This window comes from Eurosta solidaginis, chromosome 4 (assembly GCF_040869045.1).
Source record: "Eurosta solidaginis isolate ZX-2024a chromosome 4, ASM4086904v1, whole genome shotgun sequence".
NCBI classification, from domain to species: domain Eukaryota; kingdom Metazoa; phylum Arthropoda; class Insecta; order Diptera; family Tephritidae; genus Eurosta; species Eurosta solidaginis.
The window spans coordinates 16234859-16251856 of record NC_090322.1 but is presented as its reverse complement, the minus strand read 5'-3'; the positions used below and the strand labels follow the sequence as shown (position 1 = coordinate 16251856).

The window sequence follows — 16998 nt, the reverse complement described above, 5'->3', positions numbered from 1 at the left end:
AAATCATCATCAGTTCCAATCGCACGTAGGTTCCAGTGATGCAGAAGTACATGCTGAGGCACCAGACAACGCCACATCTTTTAAGGCCATAAGTAATGATAAATTTAATAAACCACTATACCTTTGCTCTGGATCACCATTACATATACCATGTGATAATCTTGAAGTGATGCGACCATATAAACGTTTCGACAGAAAATCTATAAATTTCTTATCATATTCCATTTCTTTGAGTGCAAGATAACATGCAGCACCAAATCCAATAACAATAATCCGAAGGCGGAAAAGAAAAATTTTAGCTCGTTCAAAAGATATTCCCAAAAAACCGAAAAATGACCCCGGAGTGCTTCGAGACCGGGGTGGGATCCATAGTATTTTTGCGCTGGCGGCCTTCGGCCGCGCTTATAAAAAATTAATCTGGGTGGGTCCAACACCGGTTTGGAGACCAAAACTATATCTGCACAAAACACTTATATAAACACAATTTTTTTTGTGGGTACAAATATCATCCACATTACAACGCGCACATGAAAATTTTCAACTTCTTTTGCAAATATCTCTTGTCCAACACAGAATATTTTACCTCCGCCTTCTGATTATTGTTGTCGAGGTCAATGCGCGTCTTAACACCTCTCTCGATATTTATGGACGCATATTATCAGTGTCATGCTGTCGTATAGAATTACCAAGAGTTGATGCGCTGGAAACGTTGAAGAAGTGATTTAGCTGCTATATGTAAATAAATAATAACAATAAATTAAATATATATCATTTAAAAATCAGCTAATTACCTTTATTTTCTATTAAAAATGCCTTTTTCCTCCAGCTTCATCAGCAAAGCAACTTTTCTTTTTTTGTTTTGGCTTTGTTGACGAAAATTACATGTGACATTTTTCTTCTTCCATCACTTTTGACACAAGAAATTGAAAGCACAATTGACAGTTTATGTACAATCGGCAACAACAAAATACACGGGAGGGTTGCATTTTCGCTAATGCTTCCACCTGGTAATTGTACCATGACTCCGGCTTTAATAAATAAACAGAATCAGCCGATGAGAGAACCAAGCATATAATTGAGCCATGCTAATTAATTATAAGCTGGCAGCACCACAAAAAATTGAGAACAGCCGACGGAAATAAAAATAGAATATCTACAAAATAATGACGAGCTGTGGCAAAGACTGGGCTGTTGGTCTTATAGCAGCAATAAAAGACTCCAAAAACCATGTTATATCATCAGATATTGCTGTGGTGATACCTGACAAATATCCAAAAGCAAAACATCATTATCTAGTACTGCCAAAGGGCGACATACCAGATATATTCCATGTAAGTACGTTTCTAAATTAAGACCTCCAAAGCTTCTAATTTGGCATACTCCAATATTTGTATATTGCATACCATCATATCTCGATGGGAATTGTGTTGGTATCGTAGCACCAATAGCAAAGAGGAGTAGATTAAGAAGAGACGTCAGTTCGATTGATGACAATTTGTGATCGGTCGCGGCTATTAGGTGGGGCGAAGCACTGCTACAACAACAACAACAGGCGGCAGTTCGTATTTTTTACGAAATGCTCGCCTGCCCACCATACCCTAAGTTATAGCTCTAAGCTGGCCTTATCTGGAGGCCGCTATATTGGTGCTAGTTACATGCGATATTCAAATGTGCAAAAAACTTCCGTTCATACATGAGTAAGCCTTCAATCACTTCAATGCACTTCTTTCGCTCACTTTCGTCTTTCAGATTATTGACAGTGCAATTGATGCATCATGCTTCCTCGATACCATGTTTCCACATCCTTAATAAGCCTCTTTGTAATATATATTTTTTGTATTGTGATGGGATCATATACATATCCTCAAAAACAAACGGTATCTTGTTGTTGTTGTAGCGATTAGGTTACTCCCCGAAGGCTTTGGGGAGTGTTATCGATGTGATGGTCCTTTGTCGGATACAGATCCGATACGCTCCGGTAACACAGCACCATTAAGGTGCTGGCCCGACCATCTCGGGAACGATTTATATGGCCACATTACACCTTCAGGCCATCCCTCCCTCCCCACCCCCAAGTTCCATGAGGAGCTTGGGGTCGCCAGAGCTTCGTCTGTTAGTGAAACGGGATTCGCCGCTCGAAGGTGAGGTTGACAATTGGGTTGGAGAAGCTATATATTGCGCTACACAACCCCTTGAATCCCAACGGTATCTTCACTCCTTCAGTCATGTTTATTTCTTTGCTTTTATGCCATGCTTTCTATTCAACTTACATACAGTTAATAAATTACACAATTCTTTAAAGAAATTGAACTTAAATATTAGTATCTAGTCTATGTGAATCGAACACAATTGTATGTACTTGAATAAATAAATAATTATTATTTAGTTAAAACTCAGCAATTTACCCATGCTGCAGGAGCTGTATCTGCTAGCACAAAATGTTATCGAAGTAAAACGCTGTCATATGGATGATTTTCAAATTGGATTTCATGCTCAACCCAGCATGCAACGTTTACATTTGCATGTAATATCAAAGGATTTTGTTTCCGATTGTCTGAAAACAAAAAAGCATTGGGCCAGCTTTAATACGGAACTCTTCTTACCATATCAAGGTGAGTGGGAGAGCGGGATCCGAACATGTTTATAAATACTTCCTTTTTATTGTTTTTACAGACGCTTATGCGCGTCTGGAGATGGAGGGTTGCATCAAGCCACTGGCCAAAGAGCGTGTCCAAGAGTTGGGTGGCAGTGAGTTGATATGTAATCAGTGTGAGTTTGTGGCCAAAAATATGCCGGACTTGAAACGACATTTATACGATCATTGGATGGAGAAGCAATAGTGAGACCTAGCTAGTGTTTTTATACACATAGTCGGTATAATTATGGCAAAAAAAAATATTACGATATTTGCATTACTTTTCTAAATTTAAAAAAATTAAAAGTACCATTATAATTATTTGATTAAATACTTAACACCGTGGTGTGATGGGTAGCGTGCTCCGCCTATCACACCGTATGCCCTGGGTTCAACTCCCGGGCAAAGCAACATCAAAATTTTAGAAATAAGATTTTTCAATTAGAAGAAAATTTTTCTAAGCGGGGTCGCCCCTCGGCAGTGTTTGGCAAGCACTCCGGGTGTATTTCTGCCATGAAAAGCTCTCAGTGAAAACTCATCTGCTTTGCAGATGCCGTTCGGAGTCGGCATAAAACATGTAGGTCCCGTCCGGCCAATTTGTAGGGAAAATCAAGAGGAGCACGACGCAAATTGGAAGAGAAGCTCGGCCTTAGATCTCTTCGGAGGTTATCGCGCCTTACATTTATTTATTTATTATTTATTATTAGATTTTTTTTTTACATGAGTCAATAAAATTCTTCTTTACTTAATATAACAGCATTTTACACGCGAATACATTCATTACATTATCTCGACGTTTAATGGGACCTGCGCAAAAGGGTGTGTGGACAACAACACTTACATATGTTGCATAGAGGAAAATTACTCAGTTGTAGACAATCAATAGTGGACACAAACACAAACGTATGTAGATGATGAGGTCGAAAGAGAAGTATACGGATATAGGTACCAAACATTTATTGTGCTGAAACGACCCCTCCCATTAACCCGATAGATCACCATGATCGAAGAGCGACTGATCATACAGCTCAGCGACAACTCGTCGTCCGCCAAAAAAGCGGCCATGTAGTGAATCACGTCCACGTATTGCTTCTATGGCTGTAGAAAATTCCACAAAAATTTTAACAATAATTTCGGCCTCTTCATCATCTTCATTCTCTGTTTGTTTCTCATTGAAGATTATCACACGACTAACTGTGCCATATTTAGTACATTCTTCTTGTATTTCCTCTTGCAAAGTCTCATCCACATCCTCTGGCCCGACCATATTACGCAATATTATAACACGTGATTCCTGTGGACGCATCAACCGTTGCATAACCAACTGCCGTGCGCTTTGACCCTTGATAGACATATTTTCCTGCTGTTGTAGCGTCTGTGCATCTCCTTCATCTATGAGTTTCTTCTGCAATTCCTCTTGTTGTGCCTTTTCTTGAGCCTTCTTCAGCTGTTCCACAGAATTATTTGGTTGTAAATTGTGTAACGCTGCTACATTATTTGCGGCAGCTACAGCGGCTGCAGCATTTGCATTAACAGCAGCAGCCGCCGCAGCAGCTGCATTAGCTACGGCTTCAGGACCCAATACTGCACTAAGGCCGCTAGCGCTCAAATTGTTTAAAGCAGCCGCCATTGCGGGTGCTGGTATAGCTGGTGTAGCCAAGAGTGCGGGTTGTGGTGTAATTGGTGATGCAACTGTGGTAACACTAGTTGGAATGCCAGGTGCGACGCCCATTAGACTTGGTGCCAAAGCAGCTGATGGGGCTTGAAAAACACCAGGTGGGAGGAATGCCGCGGCGCCGGCACTACCACCTGTTGCGGATACTGCTAGCCCAGGTGGATGCAATACACCAGCGCCAGCGATTGGCAATGCACCCACCTTAGCGGCGGCAGCTAGTGGTGATATGCCAAGTGCGGGTGTGGTCGCAGATAATCCCAACACAGCATTGCTGGCGACGGCATCGAGTGCTTGTATCTTAGCGGTGGCAGCGGCAGCAGCAACAGCAGCTGCTGTGGGCATGGTGGAATTGGTTGAGGCACATATCAACGCGTTAGGGGGTGTAATTGAGCGGCCAACTCTGTAGTGTGGAAAATGAAAATAGCAATTGAAAAGAAAAACGTAAGACAGCATAACACCTACCTCAATAACTGTCCACCCAAATCAAACAAATTCATGCTGGCAATAGCTTCATCCATCGCTTGCTTATTTGCATATTCAATAAAACCATATCCCTTGTGTGTATGCAATGATGTGCCCTGTGCCAATTTACAATACAAAATTGGTCCAAATGCTTCGAAAACGCTCTTAATATCCTCTTCGGATAGATCCGGATGTATGGATGCAACATAAATGCGATTGTAACTTTTTGCCTCCTCTTGTATCTCATCGATCACTTGTTGCGCTTGTGGCATATTGCTTGGACGTCCAACTTTGATATTACGTCCACCCATCATGGCACCATTCATTTGCTCCAAAGCTAATTGTGCACCTTCAGGTATTTCGTATTCCACGAATGCGAATCCCTTGTGCTTCTGGGTGATAGGATCCCACGACATGTTAATTGATTTGATGGGGCCAAAAGGTAGAAAAGCACCACGTATAGTATCCTCTTTAAGTTCAAAAGAAATGCTGCCAACATATACTCTGGAAGAATAGATGACAGTGGAGTTAGCTAAGTTCTAAAACCAATACAGTTCTTCAATTCCGTTAGGCAAAAAAACTCAGATCTTATCAGCTATTTTTAAGGTGTGCACATGTAACGTCTTCTTTGGTCGCTAACGCTCAGTAACTCGAGACAATTGTTGGCAACTTAGAAAGCGGTATTTCACCAAGCAGAAACTTGTACCTAAGTTTTACTCATCAATGTTTTTTAGCAGTTTTAATGTAAAGGCTATATTTGTTGTATTAACAGAACCCTGCGGTATAAATGAAAGCAATCAACTACTGATCCAGAGTCTCTGAAGAAGAAAGTTGAATAAGAAAATACTTCCTGACGGCCCTATACAAAAGAGCACACAAGCGAACCCATGATCGCACGCTATCATGCCATCTTGGAGGAAAGGAATTTTTTAAAAGGTTATTGGACAATCGAATTTATGGATGGACGAATAAGTCTAGCTCTACACAGATTGAAGCTACAGATAGTTGAGTAAGCATACAACACGCAAAAAATATTAAACATTCCAACTGCCCTGTTTCAATTTGATTTCTTTATTATCCCTACACTATAAGGCGTACCTATATTCCTTTGAACTTACCTGCACATAAGTGCGAGTGCCTGCTGCCTTTGCACTTGTGTACGTTGTGAGGCCAATTGCTGCAAATAAAGCGTTCATTATAATAAAAATCCACATTGTACTTTCAAGTTTAAACTCACCTGTTGCTGATGTGCCAATGTCTGTTTCATCAATACCATCTTAATACTCTGCTCCATGGCATATTTCTTAGCCTTGCTAACGGTATCATGTTGTTCAGAACTGAGTTTCGGTAAGGCGCCACCTAATAGACCCAACAAAGCAGAACGTGTACCTGGACCGAATTTAACATCGCCCGTCTGTTTCAAATCGTAAATTGGCTGCGAAATGTATGGAATTTTCGGTTCCGAGGACTTGCCTAGAATTAGGAATATTAATTAATAGCAAAAAAAAAAATATGAAGTGTCCAACAAAACGTGTTTTTGTTGGTGGCGAGTGGGGCAACAGCAAAGTGTTGTCCCTGTTGTAAGATTTGTGTTTTTTCCTATATTTTTTTCCGTCTTTTTAAGGGGTGAAAGCACGCAGAACACTTTTGTTTTATCAGTCGATCGCTAATACTTTTTGTGTTACTTTTTTCGGTTATATGAGCCAACAAGTGAGTGCGAATATGCGATCATATAAGTTGTATACATAAAGCTCGAGGATCCATTAGGCGTATTTCGGAGTTTTCCCAGAATCCTATACTATAAACATTTTCAGAACAAAGTAATTATAAATGCAAAGCTAAATTTAAAGGCAAGGTAAATCTGCGAAATTTATGAGATAAATATCAAATAAATGTTGTTGTGGTTGTAGCTATAAAGTTGATCCCCGAAGGCTTTGGGGAGTGTTATCGATGTGATAGTCCTTTGCCGGATACTAGCCCGACTATCTCGGGAACGCCATCCCTCACTTCCCACCCCAAGTTCCATGAGGAGCTTGGGGCCGCCAGAACCTCGGCTGTTAATGAAACAGGATTCGCCACGGATAGGTGAGGTTGACAATTGGGTTTGCGGAAGCTATATATTGCGCTGGCAACCTGAAATGGTTGCGCTACACAACCCCTTGAATCTGGTATTTTAGTCGCCTCTTACGACAGGCATACCTACCGTGGGTATATTCTAACCCCCTGACCCGCTGGGGGTATATCAAATAAATAATTGATAGCTATGACGATGAACCTCTTAGCTGAACAATCTTTTCCCATATATCCTATATACATATACGACCGATCTATACGATCTTTTTCAGAAATTTGAAGCTTATATCCCAAAAATTGAGGAAGATATGACAAAAAAACCTATTTTCTCAAAAATCGGTTGTATGGGGGATATATGTTATAGTGGTCCGGTCGAAAAAGCCTAATCGGACACCAAAATATACCGGCTCACCAAATTTCATTACAATATCTCTACAATTGAGACTTGCGTTCAAACAGATAAACGGACATTGCTAAACCAACTCAGTCCGTCATCTTGATCATTTCGGTATGATTATCTCTTTTCCTTAATGGTCTTACAGTTTTCAGATTAAAATTGAAAAGCAACACCAAAAAAAAAAAACAGCATGGGACTGCATTGACTACTTGACTCAAGGTAGAACGTAAAAAACAAACTATTTAAAAAAACACATACTCTGTTGAGGCGTTAACATATACGATGTACTTTCTTTTTGGCGGAGATAGATCGTATGGTGACAAACAGCTTCCCTAGATGTTTCAACCCACTTCGCTTTTTGTTGAACTCGGCCAAGCTTCTAGATATCAAGCTCCTTGAAACTAACAAGAAATAAAACCAAAATTGCATGCAGCAAATATAGGACGACGTTCACATTCTCATGTTGCACACGAGGTAGAGGTACCGAAACCCAGTAGCTCTTTATAGACACTCGTGTTTTTGGAAATGGTATATTTTTGACAGTGAAGTATCAAAAAAAATAAAGAGCACGCAATCCGAACCAGTAACAAACATTTTACTTTCAATTATTTAGAGGATGTAGTTGCCAGATTTGTAAATCTTTTAGCCTAATCAAATGAACAGCTAAGATGATTAACGGGGATTTGCAATTTACTGTATATACCTAGTAAAAATTTTTAATGCAGTGGAAACAGTTCCGAGTTCTATTCAAAAATTTGACAAGAATTTCGCGTTTGAATTTCTAGCGAGAAGGTTAAGAACTGAATTTCGAATTTTTACAACTTTCATTTTGGAATTCACATTTTTTGAACACAAGCCTCTAAACGCTCTGTACTCACTTGTTGACTCAAATATTTCCTAAATACAAAAAAAAATTACATGTGGTATATTATTTTATCGCATCAATTGGAAATACATAAGAGAGAGAATTCGACGCCTGCAAGAAAGATAAAGACAAAAAGAAAAAACATTAATAAACAACACTTTTCAAACATCCTAAGCGAGAAAGATTTTTTCACTACTCATGCGCAGCAGCATCAGTTTTTTTTTACCAAGTGTCGGAGTGCATTTTTCTTCGTTGAATGTACATGTAGTAAATGGGTTTCGAACTTCACTTTTCGCTGCAACATATTCATGTTCACGGGTTTTGGTTGTTGCTTTACTACATTTGTATGGCATATACAAAGCCATTTTGTTTATATTTAGACAAGCGGCGCATGTTATATGAATTTTAGGTATGCGCAAATGTCGGTCTCTAGAATCACCTTTTATTTTATTATAATTTTGGTGAGTTCAAGCATTCACACTAATTTGTTGTTCGTTCCTGGCGCATTTAAGTTATTTTTTTTTGTTGTAAAACTTACAATTATTTTAATCAGGCTAGCAGAGTATCAGTAGCAGAATTTCATTCATTCTTTAACGCGCGCTTTTTTTGTGGCGCGCATGCGCGTTAACTTATTTTTGTAATAGATTTCAATCATTTTGGTTTATTTTTGAGAAAAGCTGCAAAATGTAAGAATGAAAGAAAAAAAAAGCACCCAAACATTAAAAAATTAAAATTAAAATACATTGTAGTCTGTATAAAAATCCAAAAATACGTGAAAAAATCTATTTTTTTTTTTAATGTTGTATAAACATTATATGAAACATGTAATAAGAAAGATACGCCGAAAGGGGATTGACGCAATGAAGTTGGCCTCTAGGCGTTTAAATGAATCGAGACAAGGCAAGATGATAGATGATAAGCTTTTTAGCAGCGTTTGTTAAAAAAAAAATGTTACAAAAATTGAATGAATTGCAATTTTGTAACAAATAAAAAATGATATTAGTGCACATGCAAACTAAAAGCTGAAGATTTGAATGAAAAATAATGGAAACTTAAATTTTTCTAAAATAAATTTTTGTTAATTATTGCAAGGTTAAAACCAATGCTTATATTTCATTTTAGCAATCGAAAGAAACTCCTATTCGAAAGGCTAACACTTTTATAGTTCGAATCACCCGAAACTTGCAAAATGTTTTCTCCACTCGAATTTCCCTGCGGGGGTTTCTAATTAAACAATTTTAAATTGTTTGCTCTTGAAAATATGTATGAAAATATCGGGTCTTAAAAGCAACTTTAGTGTAACCAACAAATATAAAATTTTATAGAAAGTTTTCAGGGTACCACTCCATGTTTCCAAGCCGCAAAATTCTAAGAAAACAGTTGGGATTAGCTCACCTCTTTTTTAGTAACATACATTTTTTTTAAAGCTTCTACTAAAAACTTATATTTCCCTTTCTATTTGAAAAAGCTACCATTTTAATTTTCTATTTTACATTTTAGAGTACTATGATAAAAAATAATAATTCAAATAAAATCTAAAAAAAATATTGTTTTGAAAAATTTTTGACTACTTTTATTTTAATTTAAAAAATTTACTTCGTGAAATTTCCTTATAAAATACTTTTCCGAAGTTTCAATTTTTAAAATAAATTAATTTTTCTATAAAAAATGATCGTGTTATTCCCTTACTTAAATATGGTGTTAAGGTTATCATTTTTATAACATTTATGTACATATGTAAAAACAAATTTTCAAATAAGAAATTCAAAAATTGTTTAAAATTCATTTTAAATAAAAAAATATCAATTTTAAAAACAAAAATTAGACGAATTGCTAGTGTATTTGCACTATGTTAAACGATGGCAACAAATTATTGGACACTTGCTTTCGCCTTCCTGTTTGACATGAAGTAAAGCCCGAACTAAAATGATAGAGAGTACCATTGCTAGACGCAATCGTTTTGAGGCGAATCGTTGGTCTGAGCTATCGTTCGCAATACAGAATGAAGCGCTTAGTAGTTTTTTCTTCTATTCAAAATAGTTATTACATATTTTTATGAACAATTTCTAAATTCGATATGAAATATTTACTTATTTTTCAAAAAGAAAACTTAAATATTATTTATAATATGTAATAAAAAATCTAAATTTTTAATGGGACTTTTTGGTAGATTAGACAAACTAAAATCCTTACCCGTCAAGTGCAGTTTTGCGTTTGGATATGGAACTATGTAGTTTATCGGATTTTTCAACAAAAAAAGCCTTAATTTTTTAATTAAAAAAAAAAAAAAACAAAAAAAAAAAAAACAAAAAAACAAAAAAAAAACTGCACTTCAAAACTGAAAATGTTTTTATCCTCCTTTCAGACACTTGCGTTAATTGTTTCATGTTTGCTTTGAATTCTATACATTTTCTTACTTTGCATTAAATTCAATAATAAACAAGAAATGCAGTCGTAAATCGAGAATCCCCTTTCAGCGTTCCGCATAGTTAAACTAGTACAGAAATATAGAATAGAATTAATGAAGCGACCTTATGTTATCTCAAAAATCTCTGTGCCCTCTCCAACATTATTGGTGATTGATGCCAGCGCAGTTGGCTAAAGCGGTTTTTTTCTAAGTATTGGACACATTTTGACATTGGTCACACAGTGAGGAGTGGGTGAATGTGTGTGTTATTTTGAATCACATCAAGGACACGTTTATAAAGAGAAAAAAAAAAAATAAAGAAAGAAATAAAATCCGCTGAAAAGATAATAAGAGAGCAACAGTAAAAAAAATTAAGGATTTTCGAGACATTATATTGTTTTTTTTTTTTTTTTGTATTGATATTTTGATCATGTAAAAGAAAGGTATTTCCTAAGTTTTCTTGATAGCGGGAAAATTTTTCAATTAAAAGTTTGCAGACTTTGAGTATATTTCCCATTGTAGATAATTAGTTCATATCTATCGACAAGAATAAAACGCAGTACAATACAAAATTGGTTTTAATGAGAAAAAAAAATAAAGGTTGACATTTTTTCTGTTTAAGAAAATGTTAGCATGTTCCGAAAATTATTGAGCAAAAACAAAAACTTCTTCGGATAAAACCGAAGTGAAAAATTAACACTTTTCTAGGACGAAATGGATAATCGTTCACAATTCAAGTGCCACGTTTCTTCCATCTACCACCCGATGTCACAGATTACACAGTTATTGAGAAGAATAAAGTGTGAAAAAGCTTCCTTTGAAGGATATTTCACAGATGTTTCTACCAACATACATTTGCGAGTTTGACTTCATAATTTTAAACCCAAATTTTGGAGCAATACTTCTTAATATATATATGTGACCTGGAATCATGAAACGACCCTATTGTGCGAAAATACCGTGGTTCACTTTTTGGGTGATTCCTATAGGAAATTTAACGCTCTTTTCAATGAATCAAACTACAGTTTTCTATCTTTCTTAGTTTTTTCACAAATCGCATTTAAAACCAAATCCAATGCGCCACCTATCGGTGATTTGTTCTTATTATTGCATTGTCATCGGATTTTGAACTATATTCCAAGTTTCAAGCTTGTAGCTTATCGGGAAGTTACTTAAATTTTAATTACAAAATTCGTGCACAACGGCCGGTCGCTACACAGAATGAAGCTAAACAAAAGCTTTAAACGCGTTTTTCTCGAAAACTTGTTTATGCACAATAGGGTCGTTTCATGATTCCAGGTCACATATATATATATATTTTTTTTTTGTATTTATTGAAAATCTTAATTTTTTTCGCAGATAATATGAAATTTACCATTTCACCATGATCGCAATTTTGTATCTAATCTACAAATCAATTTTTTAACATACATATATGACAAAACAATTTCCAAATTTTTATATTTTAAGTTCACCTCGTTGCAATTGTCTTGCAAATTACTTTACGGTTTTCGATCTTTTAAACCATTTAATATGAAAACTAGTTCAAAAATGATTCTAATATCAACTTTACGCGAGAAGCGAACAATGTTTTATTAGCTTTTTTATTCTCTTCGCCCAAGAAATATACATATGTATCAAATATTTTACCCAGCTGTGGCGACCCCTGTATGAAAAGTAATAAATATTGATTTCAGAGTTTTAAATAAAATCGGATTTCGGCAATTTTTAATCATATCCTGATATGATTATACTTTTAACGATAAGGACAGACTCCGATGGTTGTGGTGAGTGTTATCGATTTTGATAACCCTTTAACCAGATACTGATTCCTAGTTGCACCTTAAGGTACGAGCGATATCAAAAACTAGAGGCCAAAGCATTTTCCTCTCATTAAACGTACAATTGACAGTAGTTTACCTACTAAAATATAGAAAAGTGTTAATTATTTTACATTTCATTTAGTATTTTGAGTAGTTCTTGGTTCCAAGGCATACAAATTTTAATGCCCCCGTTATATTTCCCAACAAGTTTTTATTGGTTGTTAGCAACTCACAGCGGTTATTAAAAAAAAAAAAAAAACATTTTAAAAAATTCAAATACCCTTTATGAATACAAAAAAAAAAAAAAGGTTGCATGCAAAAAATTCCATAAATAAAAATGTTTACATAACGCTGTAACAATTTTAAGTTGATTTCAGTGCTCTAGAACAGATGTGTGACTTAATTTTGATTTGCAATTGGCGGTAGACGATTGGCGCCTGCACACCGGTTCAATGTACGTACATATATGTAACCAAAGGCAGTGTAAGTGAACTAAAAATACTTTTAACAAAAATAATCAAAAACAGAAATATCAAAAAAAAGAAAAAAAGAGAGAATCATTATGCGTCATTAGTTCAATAAAACATCAACGTCATAGATACAGAAAAAACTCATCAAACACATACATCAACATGAAGAGGCAGTGCAACGCCGAAAGGTAACACGACGGTAACACCACCCCGCCGTGGTTATACTAACTTGTTGAGCAAACACTTTTGCTGAATATCACTTGCGTGCTAGTGTTAAGTAATTGCAATGACTCAGTTTTCTACTTCTTTTTTTTATTTTAATATTTGATTTTTCTTTTTTTATTTTGTCGGAGCTGGTATTGATTTTTAGTGTTAGGGCTTTTTGGTATTGCCTATAACTTAAAATCGTCAAGTACACCGGTATTTCATGCTCATATCCAATTTGTTTATTTGTAGGTACTTAACGTTTTGTTTCGCTTATTTAATTAAACTTTAAAACATGTGTGGGTATCTAGCGTTTGGAAATATAGATTGAATTTCTTATTTAAAATGCTTTGTTTTGCTTTTCGATATTACAATTTTATGCGCTTTGCGCTTTCGTAATTTAGATCTAACCCTTGGTGTTTTAGTTTTTTATATATTTTGCATTGAATGTTTGTAATATAGCTTACACGGCAAGCATAATTGGAATAACTAGTCTCACCTGACCCTGACACTGACATCTTCACATGCGTTTAAGGTCTGCAATTACTTAAGCAGAACAAAAAAGAAAAACCGATTATTTAGTTAAATTCAGTTGTTGGCTGGAAAGGAGTTTGTTGTGTACGAGGGGTCTACCAAGAGTTCGCTTAGTTGACCAGTAAAATATTGTTTAACTAATATTTTTATCTTTTCTATTTCTTATATTATTTACATAATTGTTATTGATATCAACGCATATCTAAGTCAGTGTATAAAAATTGTTTTCAAGACCCCGAAAAATCTGTTTTATCTCCAGTGGGCCGTAAGCTTTTGGACTGGTTACTACATAGTTGAAGAAAATGCATATCTTTCATTGCTGTTGTTGTGATAGTTGCCATTAAAGTTGTTAATCGAGACGATGGTTCCACATTATACTTGAAAAGATGGTTTGTGTTTTAAGTGTGCTGGAATGTCATCTTTCGAATTAAAAGAAAAAGTATCTCCTACGATACCCACAGTGACGTCATCAGTGGAAGATTTTGGACAACCCTTCCGAGCTTTCTCTTCATAAGATAAAATTATTCCATCTTCTATTTGGCATGCAAAGACCAATTGTGGTGGCCTTGACTGAAGGTCATAGTAAGTTTTTGTATGCTTGTTTGATCCACTATTAGAAATTTTGCGTTTTCTGGTCACCATTTCAAACTAGCCGTTGAGAAAAGTTAAGCTAAGTCTCGTAAAATAATCTTAATACATTTTACTTTCTTAAATTTTTTTAATGTTGAAGAGTCATCAACTAAGCGAACTTTTGCTAGTAGGTGGGTATGGAAAAATCTATATATACATATATTTTTTTATTACTTAAGAGAAAAAATGTCTAACAATGCGACCTAGACTAAGCTTAGGATAATGCATCGGCCCTAAATTTGTATGTGTGTAGTTGCAATTAATGTTTAGTTTTGTTTGACCTAACTCGCCATTCGCTATAAAATTGCTCATGTGGACAAAAAATATATTAATTTATTTACAATTTTAATAACAGCAAATGCAAACCCAAAATTTACCGCTTGCTAGTGCATACTACAAATACAAATTAATATTAAGCAAACCCGTGACATACAAAAAATCCTCGTAGAAAATTTGCAATGCAAAACATTTAACAGTTTAATTTCCCTTCGTTCCATTATTTGTTTATGTTTTAATTAAACAAAATAATAAATATAGTTTTATATACATACGTACAAATTAGTTTAGCAAACTTACCCGATTCAGAACGTGACTTCTTTGGAGGCGCTATACCATCATTAAGTGGATCATCTGAACGTGACTCTGAGGAGCGCGATTCTCGTTCATTGGAACCCTGAACAATAGAAAAGTAAATAAATAGTTTATATGTACTAGCAATTGTAAAAGAAACTTTGATCGAATTCAAACATATGAAGGATTCACCCAAATAACCTAAGCAGCCAAGTATTACGCCCGCCCACAGCAAAACAAACTTACTATACTCCTATAAAACAATACGGGCACTATGCGTATGGGATTACGCTTTGTACTAATGGAAAGTGCGCACCTTTAATTATTATTAACTCCATCATCTGTTAGAAGCGCATTTCTATTTGGCATAATAAAACTACGCGAAGGGAAGGTCACTAAATACGCATATGTACTACGCCCGGTTTTTCGCATTTACACTTTTGATGGTCTGCTTCTATTTGCTGTCAGTTGCGCTTTCAGCACAGCCAACTTTTTAGTATACACACTAATTATGCAAATAAACCGGGGTACTTGCGAAAAATTCCACTTAAGAGTAATTTATTTATTTATATATAACGCAAGCATGAAATATTTGGTAATATTTTGCACTATTTTTACATTGAGTTTCCAAAACGTAAATGTTTCGGAAATTCCTTGTGGCTAATCAATTTTTTACGACTTCCACGCCATTTTTCATGGTGACCTCAGCCGACGTCAGCAGCGTTCACAGCATATATGAAAATTTTAATCCCGTTTACTTACCATGTTTGAATCGTATATTCTGTACTAATTTTTTGAGAAGTTTTATATTTTGTAGATTCTGAATATTTTTAGATAATTTTTGTTAACTTTTTTTATGCAAATTTGCTATAAAATGCGTATACAATATTAGGTATTGCAAGAACTCGCCAACAAGCAGAAGTGAAAGCGTCAATTGTTAATGACAGTTTGTGGAACAGTGGTGCCGGATACATTTTTGTGGAAAGAGAAATTTCGAGAGATAGGTGTTACCCAACACTGATTTTTGTTTTAATAGCATCTGCACGGCATGCAGCGACACGTGTTTTAAATATCGTAAACCAGTGTTAAAAATCGCTCGCCGCAGCACTTTGAAAATAAAGTTACCTGGCAACATATATGTAATACCCCTATATTGCTACAAAATGATAGGTACATTCCCAAACATCAGAGTGCCAATATATTGCTGTTTAAACGTTTTTGTTTTTATATTCAATAATCGAATGTACCTAAATTTAAATTTTTTCTTGTCACACTTATGCTGCTACAATCACAAAAATTTGATAGGCTGTCTTGTTTTGATTTCGAAATCAAAACACATTGCAAGTATTTTCTATTAGCAATATAGGGGTATTACATATATACCTGACAATTATATTTAGTATGATAAGATTAGCTAAAAATTTAGAGCAAAGGCATATAACAAGATCACGTTGTTGTTGTTGTTGTAGCGATAAGGTTACTCCCCGAAGGCTTTGGGTAGTGTTATCGATGTGATGGTCCTTTGCTGGATACAGGTCCGGTACGCTCCGGTAACACAGCACCATTAAGGTGCTAGCCCGATCATCTCGGGAACGATTTATATGGCCACATTAAAACTTCGGGCCATCCCTCCCTGCCCACCCCAAGTTCCATGAGGAGCTTGGGGTTGCCAGAGCCTCGTCTGTTAGTGAAACAGGATTCGCCGCAGATAGGTGAGGTTGACAATTGGGTTTGGAGAAGCTATATATTGCGTTGGCAACCAGAAGGGTTGCGCTACACAGCCCCTTGAATCTGGTATTTTAGTCGCCTCTTACGAGAGGCATACCTACCGCGGGTATATTCTGACCCCCTAACCCGCTGGGGAACAAGATCAAGTAAACCCCCTCATTGATCTAAGGGGCTTAGAATACTCCCGCAGTAGGCATAGCCGATCAGGTGAGCGGAAGTTAGAGTAGGGAAGCTGAGTGAGGAGAGGAAAGCGATAGGGGTATAGGGGATGGGAGTGGAAGTAAGCGATAAAAGCACCTATCATAACATATATGAAAACCAGGGTTTTTCAAAAAATACTAATTTCTGAAATTAGTTTTTATGTGAAGAAGTGAACATAGACAATGATGAAACAACAACATGGAACTTCGACTAAATCAGGACACGTGCCTTCTTTTCTTTTTGAATTTCAGAGAAGCTCAAAGTTCGGTTATTGACGAACTAATTCGAAACCTTGAATCGTTCATCATAAATAAATCAATTGAG

The 16998-nt window shown here is 35.9% G+C and overlaps 2 protein-coding genes across 6 annotated transcripts; one reads left to right on the top strand and one right to left on the bottom strand.

The window, feature by feature from the left end:
* Positions 1–1003: 1003 nt before the first annotated feature.
* On the top strand, positions 1004–2969 carry Aptx (aprataxin). 2 transcript variants are annotated; one of them, XM_067780376.1, is made up of 3 exons: positions 1004–1331; positions 2417–2612; positions 2674–2969. In XM_067780376.1, exons 1-3 carry the CDS (start codon positions 1164–1166, stop codon positions 2838–2840), a joined length of 531 nt encoding a protein of 176 aa, XP_067636477.1. In that variant the 5' UTR covers positions 1004–1163; the 3' UTR covers positions 2841–2969. The 2 variants fall into 2 exon arrangements, with proteins under 2 accessions (XP_067636477.1, XP_067636476.1); XM_067780375.1 differs by having other exon boundaries at positions 1006–1331; positions 2387–2612.
* A 351-nt stretch (positions 2970–3320) lies between these two features.
* Positions 3321–15701, bottom strand: hfp (Poly(U)-binding-splicing factor hfp). 4 transcript variants are annotated; one of them, XM_067780371.1, is made up of 8 exons: positions 15508–15701; positions 14752–14848; positions 10639–10850; positions 8646–8784; positions 6010–6245; positions 5891–5949; positions 4773–5276; positions 3321–4710 (listed from the first exon to the last, which is right to left on the bottom strand). In XM_067780371.1, the coding sequence occupies exons 5-8, from the start codon at positions 6064–6066 to the stop codon at positions 3618–3620; spliced, it is 1713 nt and encodes a 570-aa protein (XP_067636472.1). In that variant the 5' UTR covers positions 6067–6245; positions 8646–8784; positions 10639–10850; positions 14752–14848; positions 15508–15701; the 3' UTR covers positions 3321–3617. The 4 variants fall into 4 exon arrangements, with proteins under 4 accessions (XP_067636472.1, XP_067636474.1, XP_067636471.1 ...); XM_067780373.1 differs by lacking the exons at positions 14752–14848; positions 15508–15701 and adding an exon at positions 13511–13557; XM_067780370.1 differs by lacking the exons at positions 8646–8784; positions 10639–10850.
* Between the last annotated feature and the right edge of the window lie 1297 nt (positions 15702–16998).